Source organism: Rhinopithecus bieti, unplaced genomic scaffold (genome assembly GCF_001698545.2).
Source record: "Rhinopithecus bieti isolate Rb0 unplaced genomic scaffold, ASM169854v2 scaffold_6945, whole genome shotgun sequence".
Taxonomy (NCBI): Eukaryota; Metazoa; Chordata; class Mammalia; order Primates; family Cercopithecidae; genus Rhinopithecus; species Rhinopithecus bieti.
This window is the reverse complement of record NW_016805531.1, coordinates 211,165-232,703: the sequence shown is the minus strand read 5'-3', so window position 1 is coordinate 232,703 and position 21,539 is coordinate 211,165. Positions and strand designations below refer to the sequence as shown.

The window sequence follows — 21,539 nt, the reverse complement described above, 5'->3', positions numbered from 1 at the left end:
AAAAAAAAAAAAAAAAAAAAATTTGTTTTATTTTAGATCCTTCTTGGGCAGAAATCATTATTTACTTCCTTGGGTAAAAACAGTACAGTTTTAGAAACAGAGTTAATTTTTCAGGTGGTATCCTAACTACCTATTTCTACCAGATTGGGGAAGAACAAAGTGATTTAGGGTGTTAAAATGTATCAATGGACGACCAATAAAGATATGCTGAGTATCACTGTGGTCAGCAATACTCATGGCTCTCAGTTAACACTTTAACTAAAACGAGGTGATAATCAATTTTCCAAAAAAAATAATTTTTTATAAAAATAAATCTTGAGAAAGCAAGTCAATTCTGCAGATTTTTTAAAATACTAATAAACAGAAAAAAAAAATCCCAGACAAAATAAGTATTTTAAAAAAAGAAAAACTCTTTTGGCAAAAGGTAAGCATGAAATGGTAACCTCCTTCATTAATCTTTTTTTTAAAAAAATATATGATTTAAGGAAATGAAAACAAATTACTAAATAAATTTTATGCCACCAAAAGTTTTAACTGTTAGTAAATTAATCATAAATAATTTTACAACTAGACACCTGATGAGAGACAGACGGGAAGAGTTATTTAATAGAATGCTAGGGGAAGAAAAACAAAAAATCCAACAGAAAACTCCAACATTTCATTTCATTATGTAGTAGTGCAAAATCTTACTTTAAGAAATAAAAAAGTTAAGACACAGCTGGTTGTGGTGACTAACACCTGTAATCCCAGCACTTTGGAAGGCCGAGGGGGGCAGATCACTTGAGGTCAGGAATTCGAGACCAGCCTGACCAACACGGTAAAACCCCGCCTCTAAAAAAAAACACAAAAAATTAGCCAGGTATGGTGGCAGGCGCCTGTAATCTCAGCTACTAAGGAGGCTGAGGCAAAATTGCTCGAACCTGGGAGGCAGAGGTTGCAGTGAGCTGAGATTGTGCCACTGTTCTTTAGCCTGGGCAACACAGTGAGACTCCGTTTCAAAAAAAAAAAGTTAAAGCAATTATATATTCAACTTCATTATACTGCTCATGTAGTGTAGGCCCTAAAAGGCTGGGAAAACATGGCCAAGTTAAAACATTCTATGTTTAATAAAAAATCTTGCAAAAGTTAATCAAGTACTTCACAAGACAAAAAGATTCTCACTGCTATTACATTACATTCTCAAAGATGATCAATTTAATCACAGCGCTAATAAGTTATGTATCCGACAGACTATTGTTTAGGAAGGAGATAAGCAGAAACATCTACAAACACAAACTAATAATACAAATGCAATTTCTCAAGAGATGACATACAGCTGGGCACGGTGGCAAGTGCCAGTAGTCTCAGCTACTTAAGAGGCTGAGGCGGGATGATTGGTTGGGCCCAGGAGTTTGGGCCCAGCCTGGGTAACACAGCAAAATCCCATCTCTAAAAATATACACATGTGTAAATAAATAAAGAAGACATACAAATGGCCGACATATACATAAAAAAAAAAAAGCTCAATATCACTACTATCAAAGAAATGCAAATCAAAACCACAATTAGAATGGTTATTCATCAGAAAGACCAAAAATAATAGAATGCTGGCAAGAAAGTGGAGAAAACAGAACTCTTCTACACTGTTGATGGAGATGTAAATTAGTATAGCCATTATGGAGATTTCTCAAGAACTAGAAGTAGAACTACCATAAGATCCCGCAATCCACCCCTGGGTTTATCCAAAGGAAAGAAAATAGGTCTATTAAAGGGATACCTGCATTCCATGTTCATTGCAGCATTACTCATAACAGCAAAGACAGGGAATCAATCTAAGTAGTAATGGATAAATGGATGAAGAAAATGCGGTATATATACATAAAGGAATATTATTTGGCTATAAAAAAGAATGAAATTCTGTCAATTTGCAGGAACGTGGATCTGGAGATTTAGGTTAAGTGAAATAAGCCAGGCGCAGAAAGACAATTATCACATGTTCTCACTCAGATGTGGAAGCAAAAGAAGTTGATTTCATGGTGGTAGAGAGTAGAATGATAGGAAGGGTGTGGGGGAAAGAGGAGTGGGGAAGTAAGAGAAGTTGGTTAATGTGTACAAACCAACAGTTAGATAGAAGGAATAAGTTCTAATGTTTGATAGCGGGGGAGGGTGACTATGGTTAAAACGTATTTCATATTTCAAAATATCTAGAAGAGATGACTTTAAATATTCCCAAGACACAGAAATGATAAAAACACAAGGTGATGGATATCCTAAATACCGACTTGATCATTACATATCCTGTGCATGTAACAAAACCCCCCATAACTATGTACAAAATACTATGAATCAATTAAAAAAATACAAGCACATTTAAAAGAAACATTTTGATAACAATAACAAAACACCTGTAACATGAATAAACAGGTAGTAACTAGAAATGGACAGATACATATTAATGAACAGAAGTCACTGCCTACAACTGGCTTGCACAAACTAAAATGTAAGGTAGAAACCATAACTATTAGCGAAACCACATTTAACTTTAAAAATTATAAAAATCTCTACTATGACTTTCAGATAATAGCGAGAATTTCCGTTCTCCCTTTTGCAAAGTGTGCCTTATTTTAAAATGCAAAAAACTGAAAATACACACGAAGTTATAGACTAATTCAAAACAATGTATTAATATTTTGACAATCTCTGGCACTTAAAATGAATCAGACGTCCCAAAACATCTATTTTGTAACTTTATGATAATGCAGCATCACCATAAAAGAACCATATGAAATACCCCCAAAATAAAGAAACAAAGCAAAGTTGACGTTAATTCTGGGTCAAGATAATTTTCAGAGTTTCCACACGATGTTTTTGAATAGCAAACGTTATTCAAACTTGTAAATCCATTAATAAATGAAGCTCTGAATCTTTAAAAATCTCCATGCAGTCAGATAAATTCGTTTATTTCTATGCTGTTGCTGTTTTAAAGTTTGTATACTGGAAAATTTCTAAGGGAAAAGCTATGGGTTCAATTACCTTACACCCGTCCCCCAAAAACACAACATGCAAAACCTCCTCGCCAGCTTTTCTTTATAAAGAACTGAAAAAGTAGTTCAACTACCTTTTTTTCAGTTATCCTTGCTCTGAACCCTCTACTACACACTTACCTCGGACCAAAACTGGCCCTGGACAAGACTATTTAAGCTACGTCTCCAGGCGACTCACAAGTTGCGTTTCGCGGTCAGGCCTGGGAGCAGTAAGGACCCCCCAGTTTTCAGACTTCTCCTAGCATTTCGCACATGTGAACGCTCAGTTCAAGTGTGAAGAAGTGGGGGCCCGAACGCTGGGCCCGAAAGGGCAAAGCCAGGGCCTACACCGCAGCATGGTCACCGGGGCGGCTCGCGCCGTGGGGAGGCATGAGGCACAGAGAACCGAACGCCTGGGGCCAGGGGCATCCGTGTAAACCGAAGAGGCGCTCAGACTCGGAGCGCAAGGCCCGGGACCCCCTTCGCTGCCTGCTTTGACCTCCCTTCCCCCATGCTGGAGGAGCAGGGCCCGGGCCCGGTGCGGGAACGGGGAGGAGGTAAACCAGTCCTGTCACTGCACTGAGACAGGCTGGAAACGGCACATGCTCTACGGGCAGAGGCCGCGGCCGGTCCAGACCGGACCCCGAAAACTAGACACATCTCCACCCCCAGAATTCCATTCCCTGCGCCTCACCAGGTCGTAGTCCTCCTCATCATCGCACATGAAATCATCCTCCATGTCAGACATCTTGGCCGGGAGGGGGAGGAGAAATTGGAGACAACCTCCTCCCACAATCCTCCGCGGCTCAGAGGCGTCAGTCTCAGCTTCTTTCCGCCTTCCCGTCCCTCTTAGAGGAGCTGTTTCCTGCCGGAACCAATTATCTCGACCTCTAGATGATTCGCTACGTCTCCAAAAGAGACTGCACCGCCCCCCTTTTCCTCCGAAGCGGTTGGTGCCTTAGCAACTAAACCTAGCAACTGGGACATCGTCAGGTGCTGCGGGTCTCAGCCAAAGGGCGTCAGAAACTGCTCTCGTAGCGAGCAGTTTCCAGCCTCCTGGGTAAGGGAGCAGTCTCCTCCCTTGCTTGGGACTCCGGAAGCATGTCATTCCGGTGAAAGTAAGGGACAGCTTAGGACCAGAAGCCTTTCGCGGAGAAAAGGCTGGCATGCCCGTTCTATATGACAGGTATTATTTCTGCTATCATTGTATGTGTGCATTTAGCCCACACATTGCGGTGGGTGTTCCTAAGATATTTGGAGTACTTTTCAGCAACACAGTTTACACTTAATGCTTGTTATATTTGTAGTTGACAAAACAATTCTATGGATATCCCAAATTAGGTATGCAGCTATCAGTTGAGTTGCCTTAAATCTTACTTAGTTGTTCAACGAATTATAAACTTACCTTTACAACCCTTGGGACCAAATTAAGGTAACAACGACTGTTTTTTTAAAAAAAATACGTTACTGTGAAACCGAGGGCACCATGTTATGAGGAGATGGGAGCTGCGGTGACTCGCGGGATAGGAATTTCAAGAGAACCGAGCGGAACGGGAAATCGGCAACAAGAAGCCCTCTCCGGCTCCCAGGCACCCCTATACCTACAGCCTCCTGTCAGAGCGGATTAGTTTCTATCCAGAAATTAAGGGAGAGATTGCTCGTAAAGATGACAAGCTGCTGTCATTTCTAAAATATGTTTATGTTGATTCCAAAGATCCTCTGTCTTCCGTGCAGGTGAAAACTACTGAAACACGTCAGGAGCCAAAGGAATTCAGATTGCCAAAAGGCCATCACTTTGATATGATAAATATTAAGAGCATTCCCAAAGGCAAAATTTCCATTGTAGAAACATTGACACTTTTCAGTAATCATAAACTCTATCCAGAAACATGAACTGCTGAGAAAAGAGTGCAAGAATATCATTTAGAACAGAAAGAAGTGAATTCCCTTCTTAAATATTTTGTTATTTTTGAAGTCAAAATCTTCCCTCCTGAAGACCAGAAAGCAATACAATCAAAATGAAGAAAATTACAAAAATTTCCTATGTGTACTCCTCATCCCTCATCCTGTATATTTTCTCATTTTTGCATATTAAATTACGTTAATTACCAAGTATTTAATGCTCTCATTGTGAGAGCATACTCTTAATATTTATTGAGCTCCCTGAATTTTCAAGATTGCCATGGACTGTATTTTGTTTTCTTTTAATTTGGTTTAGGCATATTTCATATGTACATGTTACCATGACTATCAACACATCTGTACCTTTATTTTAAGTAAAAGAGTTAATTTGTTATTTTAGACACATCGTACCAACTTTTAAATTGGTCGTAAGACCCCTTGGGAAGTGTCCTGAATCTCTCATTTAAGTTTTCCTTTCCAAGTTAGGTGTTTAGTTCATTCTTCATATGTGATAGTGAAAGTAAAAGCTTTCCTGACTCTTAAGACTGACATTTTCTTGTTAGGGAAAGAGACTCAATAGTAAGGTAGACTAATAGTATTTCCCAAATAAAGGCACAGAGGAGAAAATAACGAATCAATAGAATCTAACTAAAATTACTACCCCAGGGAATAAGAAGTATTGAGGATTTATTTTATTTTGAATTGGTTTTAAGTATGGAATAATTGCCTTTGCAGTTATAAAAAGTAATTAGTGGTGTTTACAAAATGTTGGGAATTTCTGCTTTGACAAATAGGTAAGTCCCATGGCCTTCAGAGAGGGAGGCAATAGTGGAAACTTTTGAAAAAGTAATTTCTCTGGATTTAACATGAAACTAGAAAATTTAAAGAATAATTAAATAAAAAAACCATGGTAAATGAAATTTGGGGATTTTATACATAGTTTCGGATGTTAATACTGGTTGAGAGAAGAGAGAAAAAATAGCAAGTAGAAGCAGAGAACAGGATCATTGGAAGGGACCTGAGAAATTGCTGCTTCATCCATTTTAGCAAACTTACTAGTACGGCATGTACCAGTACTAGGATCTTGAGTAAGAGTGTGTGAGTTTAGCTCTGCCTGATACATTACTACTTGTGGGATCTTTGGGCGACTATATCCTTTTTGAGATTGAATTTCTTCTATAAAATGAGCATAATGCTGCCTTACTTAAATTTAAGAGTTATCATGAAGATAAATGAAATAGTAAAGGACTACAAAAGACCAAGGAAATATGATTTTTTGTTTGTAGTGGAGAAACAAACGCCTGGGGAGGATATATGACCTAAGGTTTCTGTAGTTTATGACCTAACCAGGCCCAGAACTTAGTTTTTCAAATCCTAGTAGTGTGTTCTTTCTGATGTGCCAAAAAGCAGCACACCTCAGAGAAGGGAGTAAGTGTGAATTATGGGTACATTGGGGTTATCAGTTTGCTTCTGAGGGAAGATAGGCACCACTACTTCCCAGAGATGCCCCTGGAAATGATATAGAAGATGCTAAAGAATTCAACATGATGACAGAATGAGGCATTTGTAGTAATGCTGATAACAGAAAAATGGACTAAGTGGAAAATTTGTAAGCATGTCTTTGAATATAGATTTGTTATGTGAACAAACTACCTAGTTTATTTTTAGTTCAATACAATAATTGTTTTAAGAAAACAAATAACTACTCAATATAAAATGCATTTTAAAACTCCTGTAAATCAGTCAAAACTTTATTCCATTTGTCATAATGGTCACTAGTTGAGTCACTAATACTAGTACACTCTATTTCTGAGCCATCTTTATTCATTTCTACATTGTGTGGTTAGGCAGCTGTTATATGGTGTCACATGATAAAGGATTTCTTCCCATACCATTAAAAAAATACATTACTATTACACAAAATCATTGGCAGAATTCAAAATAAAGAAAAAATGAAATAAAGGGGAAAAACCGCTTTTCAAATAGGTAGCATTTCCATGTAAACTTCCAGTTCTGTCCACATGAATCCACAAATGTTATGTAGTTAAGCATAGATATAGATTTGGATTCTTTTTGCATCTATATAGCAGCATAGGTCGATGTTTGGTTGGTTGTTTATATTTAGAGACAAGATCTTGCTCTGTCACCCAGACTGGAGTGCGGTGGCACCATCATAGCTTACTGCAGCCTTGAACTCCTTGGTTTAAGTGATCTTCCCATCTTAGCCTCCTCAGTGGCTGGGACTTCAGGTACATGCCACCATTCCTGACAAATTTAAAATATTTTTTTTGTAGAGACAGGGGTCTCACTATATTGCCCAGGCTGGTCTTGCAATCCTCCCACCTCAACCTTCCAAAGTACTGGTATTACAGGTGTGAACCACATTGCCCAGTCTTAAAATATATGCCTAATACTAATTATTTTAGTGGCTGTGTAATAATCCCTCGTTGAATGTACCAGTGCACCATAATTCATGCCATTATTATACATTCAGAGTATTGCAGAAATAACACTATTTTAAGCAATTCTGCAGTGAATATCTTTGAAATTTTATTATTTAAAAAATAATTCTGGCTGGCGCAGTGGCTCACACCTGTAATCCCGGCACTTTGGGAGGCCGAGGTGGATGGACCACCTGAGGTCAGGAGTTCGAGACCAACCTGGCCAACGTGGTAAAACCCTGTCTCTATGAAAATACAAATAAAANAAATATATGCCTAATACTAATTATTTTAGTGGCTGTGTAATAATCCCTCGTTGAATGTACCAGTGCACCATAATTCATGCCATTATTATACATTCAGAGTATTGCAGAAATAACACTATTTTAAGCAATTCTGCAGTGAATATCTTTGAAATTTTATTATTTAAAAAATAATTCTGGCTGGCGCAGTGGCTCACACCTGTAATCCCGGCACTTTGGGAGGCCGAGGTGGATGGACCACCTGAGGTCAGGAGTTCGAGACCAACCTGGCCAACGTGGTAAAACCCTGTCTCTATGAAAAATACAAATAAAATTAGCCAGGCATGGTGGCGGGCACCTGTAATCCCAGCTACTCAGGAGGCTGAGGCAGGAGAATCTCTTGAACCAGGGAGGTGGAGGTTGCAGTGAGCCGAGATTGCACCATTGCACTCCAGCCTGGGCAACGGAGCAAGACTCTGTCTCAAAAATAAATAAATAAATAAATAAATAAATAAATAAATAAATAAAATAAACAAACAAACCGAAAGAAAGAATTCCAAGTTCCAAGAAGAGAAATTACAGGCTTGATTCTTTTTTAGTAATTACTTGAATTGAGATCTTTTTGATCATAGTTCTTTTAAGTTGTATTTGCAACAATAATGTGTTCTCACCTATAAATACAAATATTTTTCCCTAACAATCTTTTCTTCTCAATGTTTTATTATGATAAATTTCAAGCATACGTAAAATTGTAATAATAATAGTACAGTGGACGTGTATATACCCACTATCAGCCATGATTGTATGTATGTGTGTGTTCCCTGTATCAGTTGAAAGGAGGATTCAGATATCATGACACGTCACCCCTAAATGCAGCTATGTGTATTTCCTAAAAATAAGAACATTCTCCTATATAATCACATCATTGTTACATATAAGATTAATAATATTTGCCAGGCATGGTGGCTTGTGCCTATAATCCCAGCACTTTGGGAGGCTGAGGCAGGTAGATCACCTGAGGTTAGGAGTTTGAGACCAGCCTGGCCAACATGGAGAAATCCCGTCTCTACTAAAAATACAAAAATTATCCAGGCATGGTGGCGCATGCCTGTAATCCCAGATACTCAGGAGCCTTAGGCAGGAGAATCGCTTGCACCTGGGAGGCGGAAGTTGCAGTGAGCCAAGATTGTGCCACTACACTCCAGCCTGGGCGACAGAGTGAGTTTTTCTCAAAAAAGAAAAAAAAAAAGATTAATAATAATTCCCTATCATTCAAAATCCAGTTTATATTCAAAATTACCATATTAAGTGTAGAACTTAGAATTGGAAGAGCCTTTAATGATATCACTTTACAGTCTAAGGCTTCCCAAATCCCACAGTAGAGATTCTGATTCAGTAGTTCTGAGTGGAGCTCAGAAACCTATACTTGTAACTTTACAACAAAACAAAACTCCCTAAACTTGGGGAGACTGTACATCCTGTTTTCCTGGGACAGATCTGGCTTAGCACTGTTGACCCATCATAATAGTAATAACACCCAGGCCGGGCGTGGTGGCTCACACCTGCAATCCTAGCACTTTGGGAGGCTGAGGTGGGTGGATCACGAGGTCAAGAGATTGAGACCAGCCTGGCCAACATGATGAAACGTCTCTACTAAAAATACAACAATTAGGTGGGCTTGGTGGCGCGCGCCTGTAGTCCTAGCTACCTGAGGCTGAGGCAGGAGAATCGCTTGAACCAGGGAGGCGGAGGTTGCAGTGAGCTGAGATTGTGACATTGCACTCCAGCCTGGTGACAGAGCAAGACTCCATCTCAGAAAAAAAATAGTTAAGAGCACCCATCACTTTCAGAAGTTGGACAATAAATCACATGGTTATTCTACTTGTAATTGTTCAAAAGAGAAAATAGGATCCCGAGGTAGTTAAGAGGTTTATTTGCTCAGAGTAATCAAAGTTTCATAGTTTTACTTTGTACACAAGATAGCAGTTGCAAAATGGATAATATGCTTAACAAATGAATACTGATCACATACATGTAACTGCATATTGATTTACATGTAAATATATTACATAATTTGCTGCTTTTAAATGTAATGCCTTATTCCTACAATGGGAAAATAAGTATGCAAATAAGGTGGTAAGTAGGAAGACTGGGTGAATGGCAGCTAAATTTTGAATAGAATTTCCTTGGCCATGACCAAATTTTTTAAGTCCAGTCTGGAAATTTAGTAACAGCAGTTGAAAAGGTCTTCATTGTGCAGAACATGCTGCTTGAGTACACAGGTGCTAATAAGTGCTTGTTGGATAAATAAACATGTTAATAGATTAATCTTTTTGTATCACACATCAAAATCTTTTCTGTCCTTAAAATCCATGTAAATGTGACCTCATTCACATAGCCTATCCTGAATACTTTATACAGTTAAGATAGTCTCTTTTATTTTTTTCTTGACATTAATTTTATTCAATGGTGAATAATAGAAAATTGTAATTTCAACAGAGTGCATTTGTGTGACATGGTGCCCTTGTTGAAAGTGGATCCTATGTTTTTAAAACATATTTTCATAAACTGGCATTATTGAGGTATTATTCAGTAGCTTGATTTACCTCAATAAGGCAAATTAAGCTACACATACTTAAAGTATACAACTTACTTATTTATTTTATTTTATTTTTTGAGATGGAGTCTTGCTCTGTTGCCCAGGCTAGAGTGCAGTGGCACGAGCTCGGCTTACTACAACCTCTGCCTCCTGGGTTCAAGCGATTCTCCTGCCTCAGCCTCCCTAGTGGCTGGGATTACAGGCGCCCACCACCATGCCCAGGTAGTTTTTGTGTTTTTAGTAGTGACGAGGTTTAGCCATGTTGGCCAGGCTGGTCTTGAATTCCTGACCTCAGGTGATCCACCCACCTTGGCCTCCCAAAGTGCTGGGACTACAGGCATGAGCCACCACTCCCAGCCTTACAGTATAGAATTTAATGAACTTTGACATATGTATACACCTGTGAAACTATCATGACACAAGATAATGAACATATTATCACTGCAAAAGTTTCCTCATAGATTCCTTGCAGAAATTTCTCTCCTCCCCCTTAACTTTTCCCAGGTAACTGCTGATCTACTTTTTGTCACTATAGATTAGTTTACATTTTCATGAATTTTATATAAATGGAATCATGCAATATGTACTCTCATTTTCCTGATTTCTTTCACACATAGTGTAATTATGTTGAGATTTGAGATTTGTCCAGGTTGTTGCATGTATCAGTTGGTTGTTTCTTTTTATTGCTGAATATTCATTACATGGATATATTACAATTCATCTTACCCACTTATCTATTGATATGTTTTTTTCAGTTTGTGGCTAGTATAAATGAACCTGCTAAGAACATTTGTGTACAAGTTTTTGTGTGGACATATGTTTTGTTTCTCTTGGGTAGTTTATGGTAGACAGACTCTATGGTGGCTAACCCATTCTATTTCCTTGAATAATTATTTGCCTTTTGGGTGTGAGTGGGATCTGTGACTTGCTTTTAAGTAAGATACAGCAAAGGTGATAAACATGATTATATGTACATGGTTACATTATACAAGATTGTTAAGTCAATCCTGATAGGAAAGATGATCTCCTTTGCTGGCTTTGAGGAAGGCAAGTGCCCATGTTGGGAAGGACGACACAACAGGGAGCTGATGGTGGCATCTGGCTAGTAGCCAGCCAGAAAAAAAAAAAAAGTGGTTTTAGTTTGACAACCCACAAGCAACTGAATGCTGCTAACAGCCATGTGCTCTTGAAAGTGAATCCTTCCCCAGTTGAGCCTCAGATAAGCCTTTGTGAGACCCTAAAACAGAGGACAGAAAATTGTGAGACAATAAATGTATATTTATTTATACTACTACATTTGTAGTAATATTGTTATGCAGAAATAGATGTGAATACAGGTAAATATCTTGTAGTGAAATGATTGGGTCATATGGTAGGTATATATTTAACTTTTTAAGAAACGCTCAAACTGTTTTCCTGAGTGATTTTACCATTTTGCATATCCAACAGCAGTGCATAAGAGTTCTGGTTGCTCTACCACATCCCTGCCAACATTTAGTGTGGTCAATCTTTTTAACTTTAGCTACTCTAGCAGGAATGTAGCAGTATACTATTGTAGTTTTAATTTGCATTTACTTAATGACTAATGTTGAACATTTTTTGTGTGCTTATTTGTCATCCACATATCTTCTTTGGTGAAATCTTTTTTAAATATATTTTGCCTATTTTTAAAATTGGGTTGTTTATCTTACAACTGTTGAGTTGTAAGAGTTTTTTATGCTTTTTGTGTTGTATTTATCTTTGTCATACTCAAGGGCACTGAGATTTTCACTTACTTTTTTTTCTGGAAGCTTTATATAGTTTTACCTCTTACATTTAGGTCTATGATCCATTTCAAATTTAATTTTCATATATAGTGTGAATGAATGTGGAGGTTCATTATTTTGCATATGGATATCAAATTGTTCCAGCATCATTTGTTGAAAAGATATGCTTTTTCTATTGAGTTGTCTTGGCATCTTTGTCAAAATCCAATGACAGTTTAATTGCCAGCATAATTTGATCCTTTAAAATATATTTTCATAATTGTATGCTATCTTGTATTACAATTATTTCCATTCATTCATTATTAAACAGAAAACTCCTTGAGGACACAACTATCTTTCTTACTTCTGAATCCTCTGAAACGCAGCATATGCCTTGCTTATAGAAGATTCTCAGTGAAAATGTGATGTGTTTAAGTGCACTTTAGCATTCATGACTCTTCACTGGCCTTGGCTGAGTCATACCAAACGGGTTTATGATTTGGCATCCTTTCAGACCAATCATCTTTTAAATTTTTTTTGCTGTATTAATTTGGGGAAACTGAACACTGTGTTAGAAGAGCAGAAAAAGAGGACTCCTTTTGTATTAATAAAGGTCTGGAAAGAAAACTCATGGCATACTCAGGGAAGTTAACAGAAAAGTGTTTAATGAAGGGACTATTTATAGAGATAGAGGCAGGATTAAGGGAACCAACAACTACTTACACTAAGCCTTCAGAATGCTCCAGACTGCAATTATATCTTTCATCTCTATAGTTAACATAGGAGGAATATGCTGATAGAGTATGATTAAGCATTGAAGGGGTTCAGAATATGCCACCCCAAAGTATGCTACTTTGGCCTAAGTATTATTTTGAGCTGAAGCCAATTGACAACCAATAGATGCAGTTATGTCAGTCACTGGAGAGCCTTAGCAAACGTATTCCAAAAAAAAAAAAAAGAAAAAATTGCTTAAGTTAATAATCATAATCAGCTCCGCATTGAGGTGGGCAACATTGGATGGTTATGATAAGGTGAGGAAAGAATTGTCTAATTTGAAGATTCTTGGTACTATATTTAGTTTCTGGGTTAAGAAATAAAAAGGAAGGCTGGGTGTGGTGGCTCACGCCTGTAATCCCAGCACTTTGGGAGGCCGAGGCAGGTGGATCACCTGAGATCAGGAGTTCGAGATCAGCCTGGCCAACGTGTTATAACCCCATCTCTACTAATCATACAAAAATTAGCCGGGCGTGGTGGTGCATGCCTGTAATCCCAGATGCTCCAGAGGCTGAGGCAGGAGAATCGCTTGAACCCGGCAGGCAGAGGTTGCAGTGAGCCGAGATTGTACCATTGCACTCAGCCTGAGTGACAAGAGCAAAACTCCATCTCAAAAAAAAAAAAAAAAAAAAAAGAAATAAAAAGGAAAAGACAAAATATAGTTTTAAATTGGGGTAACTTGGTCAGGCTAATGTACACTGTAAGCTTGAAATGTAAACTTCTAATTTCAGAATCTAAATTTTTTTTATTCAATTTCATTTTAATCATGGAATACATACTAGATGCAGAGTTTGCATCAATTTTTGTAACATATTCATTTATTTGCTTAACTAATTTTAATTTGCCATAAAGCAGGAGCTTTTTGTTTATGTTTATTGTTGTGTCCCCAGTGCCTGGAATTGTGCTTAGAACATAGTAGCACAGGGAAACTTTGGTTGAATGAATGAATGAATTAATGATAGAATAATGGATGAAACATAGAATATGAATTCTAGTGGAGGTGACAGATAATATGTATAAAAATCAATATATAATGTAATTTCAGATAGCCTTAAAGACAGCACACCCGATTTAGGTGATAGAGAATAACTGGAGAGAATGTTGGGATGGTTTTTAAAATCTTCATAATAACCCTATGAAGTAGTTGTTTTTATCTCCCTTTAGAGAAGAAGAATTTCAAACTTACCTAGGGTCGCAAAGTAGCTGAACCACACAAATCCAGTTTCATTAATTGATTCTTTCATTAAACATTCCTTGAGTGCCTGCTCAACACTGAGCCTGAGTCTGTAAAATCAGAGTAAAACAGTTTTTGCCTTGAGGGAGCTTATAATCTAGCTCTGTGCTGTCTAATATAGCAGCCACTTGTTTCTCATCAGAATTCAGATATGCTGTAATTGAGATATCCTGGAATTTGGAGACTTATTATAAAAAAGTAAAATTTCTGAATAATTTAAAATATTATATTTAAAATGATATTTTGGTATATTAGATAAAATATTAAATTCAACATTTCTTTTTACTGTTTTGAAAGTGGCTTCTAGAAAATTTAAAATGACATGTTTGACCTGCATTGTAGATTCTGATTCAGTAGGTCTGGGCCCAAGATAATGTGTTTCTAAAAACTTTCAAGTGATGCTGATGCTGCTGTTCTGAGGACCACACTTTGAGTAGCAAAATTTAGACTAGGCAGAAAACACAAGTAATTAGAGGACTGATGTGATGCTTTGTATGACTGGGCAAGCAGAAGGTGCTTAGAGGCTTCATTTTGTTTTGCCTTGTTTTTCACTCTGCAAAACAATCTATGTTCAGTTAAAGCATTTTTGCACAACTTTTATTTCCTCCATAACTACATAAATACAGATTTCTCTGATTCATGAGTTTATTTTTTGCCATTTAATGATTGTATACACTAGAGAGCAGTATCTATTCTATATACATAAGAATAAGGAGCCAGGTGCGGTAGCTCACGCCTGTAATCCCAGCACTTTGGGAGGCTGAGGCGGATGGATGGCCTCAGGTCAGGAGTTTGGGACCAGCCTGGTCAACATGGTGAAACCCCACCTCCACTAAAAATACAAAAATTAGCTGGGCGTGGTGGCAGGCGCCTGTAATCCCAGCTAGTCGGGAGGCTGAGGCAGGAGAATCACTTGAACCCGGAAGGCGGAGGTTGCAGTGAGCGAGATCGCGCCATTGCACTCCAGCCTAGGCGAAAAGAGCAAGACTTTGTCTCAAAAAAAAAAAAAGAAGAAGAAGAAGGAATGGAATGTAGCATCATTATAAAGAAGACATAAAGAAGTATTACGTATTATTTACTATGATGAGAAAATATCCAAAATAGGTCACTGAAGTAGTCTCCCAATTGTGAACAATAGTTTTTATTATAAGTCAAAATAGGAAATATTTTCCAGGGATTGCACAAACAGATTAAACCACAGAAATAACATTATTCCAGATAAATGGTCAATCCCTCTATGGTCTTAGACACTTAGTTTTGGATAGAGATAGGCCCAGGGAACATAGAAAACTTCCTGAAGGAAGTGATTTCTAAGCTGAGAAACATCAATAGGCATTAGCCAGGTCTGTAAGACTCTTAACACCCATGCTTTGACTCATATTTTGGATCAAGTTTTTGTTTTATGTCATTTTAGTGTTTGTTTTGTTTTTGTTTAGTTTGCTATAATATTTTATCTGAATGGAGACTAATATCCTTTGAGGATAAACAATTTCAAGTTTATTAATTAGGTATCTGTTTAAGACTCCATTATAATATACCATTTATTAGTTTATAATTCAGATTCTAAACCTATTGTAACTGTGCCTACTTGCAAAAAGCAAAGAACCAAGAGATTCAGGATTTGTGAAAATAAAAGTACTGTAAGATATAAATGTTTAAATATTTTCTTTTCTTTTTTTTTTTTTTTTGGAGACGGAGTTTCGCTCTTAGTTGCCCAGGCTGGAGTGCAATGGCGTGATCTCGGCTTACTCAACCTCCCTCTCCCAGGTTCAAGCGATTCTCCAGCCTCAGCCTCCCGAATTGCTGGGATTACAGGTGCCCGCCACCATACCTGGCTATATTTTTGTATTTTTAGTAGAGATGGGGTTTCACCATGTTGACCAGGCTGGTCTCAAACTCCTGACCTCAGGTGATCTGCCCGCCTCGGCCTCCCAAAGTGCTGGGATTACAGGCGTGAGCCCTGCGCCCAGCCAAATGTTTAAATGTTTTCACTATTAGATATGTCTAATAAGAACTAAAGGAATATCTTCTTGAAATTGAAAAGGAAATAATATTTTTCTATCCCATAAGGATTGTCGGAAAGGTTTAAAGAGAAAATAATATATGCAAAGTGCTTACTTAGCAAGATGCCTAGCATTAAGAAGGTAGTATAAGAAAGTAATGTTAGTTTTGTTTTTGGTGTCTATTTGGGGTTATCTAGTAGTTTGGACAGGTTATTTTAATAACAATACTTTATGAAAATTATAAGGTACACATTTTAATTTTTGACAAGGATTCTAATAATTTCAATAATTTAAGCACAGTTTACTGGGGTCTTAACAAAGGTCACACATTCAGAAGTGGTATGGCCTTTAGGCTAGGAGTCTAGAGACCTAAGTTTTAATTCTAGCTCTGTTATCTTGTTGTATTTTGGACCAATCATTTCAAAAAAGGATGTTTTACTAGTTGCTCTGTAAGGTGCTTTCTAGTCTGCATCAGTTTTGTTGAGACTGCAATAGCAATGTATCCAAGATCCAAACTAATGATTTGCCATCTGGTTTCATTTAGCAAAGTTAATGTTCGGTCATCAAATACACATTCAATAGGAAGTATTCTTTTATGAAACAGTTCCTACAGTCATTTTTTTAACCCTGTATAAAATGAGTTTATTTTGGACTATTAAAAAATTTCAAAACTTTAAAATTTATTATTTTTCAACTAATGCAAAATATTACATTAGAAATATCTGAATAAAAATGATTCTGGGCCGGGCGCAGTGGCTTACGCCTTTAATCCCAGATTTTGGAAGGCCGAGGTGGGCGGATCATCTGAGGTCAGGAGTTTGAGACCAGCCTGGCCAACATGGTGAAACCCCATCTTTACTAAAAATACAAAAATCAGCCGGGTGTGGTGGTGGGTGTCTGTAATCCTAGCTACTCAGGAGGCTGAGACAGGAGAATCGTTTGAACCTGGGAGGTGGAGGTTGGAGGTTGCAGTGAGCAGAGATCGTGCCACTGCAGTCCAGCCTGGGCAACAAAGAGTGAAACTCCATCTCAAAAAAAAAAAAAAAAAAAAAGATTCTGTTCTTTTCTGTATTTACTGATGTTCTTAAACATCTTACATTTTTTAAAATTTAGGTTACCTCCCTCTTGAAACTATTTACAAGTGACAGTGATGACTCCTGTTACTCAAAATTAAACCAAAATGAACATCAAACTGGGATTTATTGGGGCTCAGAAACAAGAAGATACAATTCATTCATTTGAAAATGATAAAGAGGGACTGAAATAGTAGTGAGAAAGCTGCCCTGAGACCAGAGTAACTTTGTTTCTTTGAAGTACCATTTACAGTAATAACCCAAAGGGGTGCCAAGGGGCTGCCACTCTTTGGCTACACTTTATTGTTCCTTCATACTTGGTCTCCATGTGTCCTTCCGTATACAGAAGAGGGAAGGACACATGGAGACAAAGTATGCATATACATACAGAAATTCTGGAGCAGCAGCTTACTGATGTATACAACTTACAGAATCTCTCTGAGTTATGCTACTACCAGTAGTATGTTGGGCATGTTGGCCCAAACTTCCTTAATCAGGAAACTTTGGATAGGTGTATTGCTAGCGGCCTTCACTTGGGTTTAATCTCAACATTTCTGTGGTGCAAAGTGCACTAGATTGAGAGTTAATAGATCTGAATTTTAATTCCAATTTTGCTCCCAATGATCACTGTGACCTAAGGGACATCACTTCATCCTTCATCGTTCATTCACTTTATCTTATCTATTCATTAACAACTAATCTGCCTGCCTGCCTCCAGTTGCTTTCTAGTGGTAGTGATGATGGAGGTGGTGAGACACACAATAAATACGTAAGCAAATAGGAGAACTGTGAAGGAAGGAAAAGTAAATGATATACTAGGGATAGTGCACTTTTAAAAATAGGGCATCTAGGATTTCTCTAGGTAAGTGAAAAATGAAGAGGTTTAACTGGATGCTAAGGGGTCTTGCACATTAAAAGGCATGTGTTTCCGTCTTTTCAGAACTGTGTTCTAGGAAGGCCTACGAATGCCTCTAACTATAAATGCAAATCTATTTAAATCAAGTGATACATCAATTTTTCGTTGCTTGATTTGGAAATAATCCGCAAAAGAAGCAATAGCTAAACATTTTAGTGTTGTTTGGGGAGTAGCTGCTGGACAATAAAGACCAAAATAAAGACCAAAACATAACTTACAAACAAAACAAAACAAAAAAACACAGCCCAAGACAGATCAGAAACTAGGTGTATGCAGGGCGCCAGGTTATGACACTGTTCTCAGACATCCACATGGCGCAAAAAGAAAACCTCACTAGGCAGCTTCGCACGTGCTCGGCGTAGGGGCTCCTGCGAGGTCCTAGTCCCTCCCTCGGAGCTAAGAGCGGAACGGAGGCTGTACCTGACTGCTGCTTGGAGGAAACCCTGGCTGAGTCCAGGGAGGAGGAGCCAGAGGCGGGGCGATTGGAAGCAACCACCTCTGCGAAGCTGCAGGATTTCCGCAGGGCGGGGGCTCGTTATCTCCCGGAAGAAAACGGCTCATGTCACAGAAGTCTCGTGATTGCTCTGGGAGCTTTGCTTAACCACTTGGAACTACAGAAGAAAGAAGGATCTAGCGAAATATGGCCGCAGAGAGCCCTGCTATGCGTCGGGTCCAGGTGGCAGAACATCCCAGGTTGGGGAGAGGAGACGCCGGGCTTTGGGATCTCCTGGGTTGGCTAGGTGTAGTTCCGGTCCACAGCATTTGGCTGCTCCCTTGGGGCGCTGCTTTTGGTCCCGGGGAGCAGGTAGAACCCTTGGGATTCTATAAGGACACGTGGCTGGGCTTGCAAAAAAGATCACAATGCACATACTACCAGGGGTTGTATGTTTTTTGCTTCATCCATGCTGATTCTTGTTTTCCTTTTCTTGCTGTAATTAGTGCGTTCTTTCTACTGGGCTTCAGCAGAAATGCCCAAATCCACACTGTTACATGCCAGTTGATACTGCTTTTTAAAAGTCTTCTTTCTAAATATTCATTGAAAACAAACACCAAAACCCTCTTGGTCTCTGCATCCTCTTTAAAAAACAAAAAACAAACAAAAAAACACGAGAATCTCTGAACTGCCACTTAGGGAATTAATTTGATGGCAGTCCCTAGCTACAGAGTAATCGTTTAGTGATGTCTCGGGGAGGATCTTTTCAGTTACAGGTACTTTGTAGAAATACTTTATTCTGACTAATGAGGCTGAAGTCTCATAAAATGAAGTTTCTCACCTGCTACTTTAGCCAAGAACTTTTCTGACTCTGCCTTTGCTGTTTTTGTTTTTTGTTTTTGTTTTGAGACGGAGTTTCGCTCTTGTTGCACAGGCTGGAGTGCAATGGCGCTATCTTGGCTCACCGCAACCTCCGCCTCCCGGATTCGACTGATTCAACTGCCTCAGCCTCCCGAGTAGCTGGGATTACAGGCATGCACCAGCACACCCGGCTACTTTTGTATTTTCAGTAGAGACAGGGTTTCTCTATGTTGGTCAGGCTGGTCTCGAGCTCCCGACTTCAGGTGATCCGCCCGCCCCGGTCTCTCAAAGTTTGGGGATTACGGGCATGAGCCATCGCGCCTGGCGTCTGCTTTTGCTGTTTTTAGCCTTTTTTATGTTAACTTTTTTCTTTGACATCAAGTCCTTAAGCTCTTCCTACTTCGTTTATTACCACCATGTGTCAATTGATGATAATATATTTTACTACAACTTGAAAATGTTCTTTGATCCTTAAACCAGCAAACAGGGTGTCTTTAGTTATCAGAAAGAAACATAATTTCTTATTATAGAGTCCAGCACAGCTTTGGACTACTTCCCAATGTCTTTGAATGTTTTAATATACTCTAGAGGTTCTTGTGTAGCACTGTTGCCCTTATATATTTGAATGAATTAAAACGCAGTGTTAAAGGCATGCTTCCAATAAGATTAATGAGAAATTTGCTACATGAAAATAACCTGATCCCTTGTAGTTTTTTTTTTGTTGTTGCTTTTTTTTTTTCTTTTTTTTTGAGACAGAGTCTTGCTCTGTTGCCCAGGCTGGAGTACAGTGGCGCGATCTCTGCTCACTGCAACCTCCGCCTCCTAGGTTCAAGCCATTCTCCTGCCTCAGTCTCCCGAGTAGCTGGGATTACAGGTGCCGCTACCACGCCTGGCTATTTTTTCTGTTTTTGGTAGAGACGGGGTTTTGCCATGTTGGCCAGGCTGGTCTTGAACTCCTGACCTCAGGTGATCCGCCCGTCTTGGCCTCCCAAAGTGCTGGGATTACAGGCATGAGCCACGATGCCCAGCCTGTAGTTTAGTCTTTTACATAAAACATATTCATGTGTAAATTCCTCATGTGTTTCCATTTTATGTGATTTTAATACTAAAGATCAACATTTGTATCTATATTTACTCTGTTTGGGGGAGGATGGTGTAACAATATTGGTACATGTACTCAAAGTGAAGAATTGCTTACTGAATTTCCTTAGTGTTCCTTCTTGCTTTTCATGACTTTCATATTATTAATTCATGCAACAAATATAAATATTGTTAATATTTCTCTGTATTATCCACAGAAGAGATCATAATAGGTAAGCTCTGCCATTTTCCTGTTGTTCATTTGTGCACAAAATGCAATTATTAGCTTCATGCAATGTTTTGTTTGCAGGAATCTTTTGCAGCCACTTACTCATTTTAGGAGGGATGTATTTTGTTAAATCTAAATAGTATAATCTATAAATTCACCTAACCGGTCAAATATTGCAATATGCTGAGAAGGAAAAAAAAATGAATAAATGGTCAGCCTGCCTCCTTGTGGAACTCTTGTTCTTTTTCAGGATGCCTCTTCAACCTCACAAGGCATGTGATCCTTTGAGTAAAGGCACTGGTCAACCGTATTATACATTTTAGTAAAACTTAATTTCCTTTTATTATTTTATGTAAAATCAAATAGAAATTGAAGTTCTAATATTTTCTTTCTGTGTCCCACTCTTGTGTGGTACCTGTACTGTAATACTCTAAATTTCTCTGTTCTGGCTTTCTTTGCATTCTTAGCAAGCTATATCTCTTTACTTTCTCTTTTGGATTAAGTTTCTAAACTTGTTGGATTATTGTTATTTTTGTAGCAGTTTTATTGACATTCACGTATCACATAACTAATTCATTTAAAGTTTGCAATTAAATGAGTTTAGTATATTCATAGAGCTGTGCAACCATCACCATAATCAAATTTAGAATGTTTTCTTCTCAGAAAGAACCCCGCCATCTCTTGTATTATCACACCCCAGAACTCCATTCCCTTTCCCCTCACCTGGCCTTAAACAACTACTAATCTCTTTTCTGTATTTATAGATTTAGTCACTTTGGACATTTCAAATGAATGGAATCATAGAAAATGTTTGTTTTTTTGGTGACTGGCTTCTTCCATGTGGCATAATGTTCTGAAGATTCATGTATCAGTACGTCATTTAACATGTATCAGTACATCATTCCTTTTTATCATCAAATAATATTCTAGTTTATGGATACTCATTTTGTTTATATATTCAACAATTGATGGACATTTGGGTTGCCTCCACCTTTTGGCTGTTAT

General features: G+C 38.2%; 2 protein-coding genes and 1 pseudogene across 3 annotated transcripts in view; 2 read left to right on the top strand and 1 right to left on the bottom strand.

Moving 5' to 3' along the window:
- COPS2 (COP9 signalosome subunit 2) overlaps positions 1-4,168 on the bottom strand; it is a 29,011-nt gene extending 24,843 nt beyond the window's left edge. For both annotated transcript variants that reach the window (XM_017872765.1, XM_017872766.1), the window contains exon 1: positions 3,697-4,168. In XM_017872765.1, coding sequence (XP_017728254.1) covers positions 3,697-3,750 — 54 coding nt within the window. In that variant the 5' untranslated portion in view covers positions 3,751-4,168. The remainder of the gene's footprint in view (positions 1-3,696) is intronic.
- A 41-nt stretch (positions 4,169-4,209) lies between these two features.
- Positions 4,210-5,103, top strand: LOC108530101 (NADH dehydrogenase [ubiquinone] 1 alpha subcomplex assembly factor 4 pseudogene; annotated as a pseudogene).
- Positions 5,104-18,412: 13,309 nt separating this feature from the next.
- The window catches only part of GALK2 (galactokinase 2), a 163,167-nt gene continuing 160,040 nt past the window's right edge, over positions 18,413-21,539 (top strand). Inside the window, exon 1 of the mRNA XM_017872767.1 lies at positions 18,413-18,624. Coding sequence (XP_017728256.1) covers positions 18,572-18,624 — 53 coding nt within the window. The 5' untranslated portion in view covers positions 18,413-18,571. The remainder of the gene's footprint in view (positions 18,625-21,539) is intronic.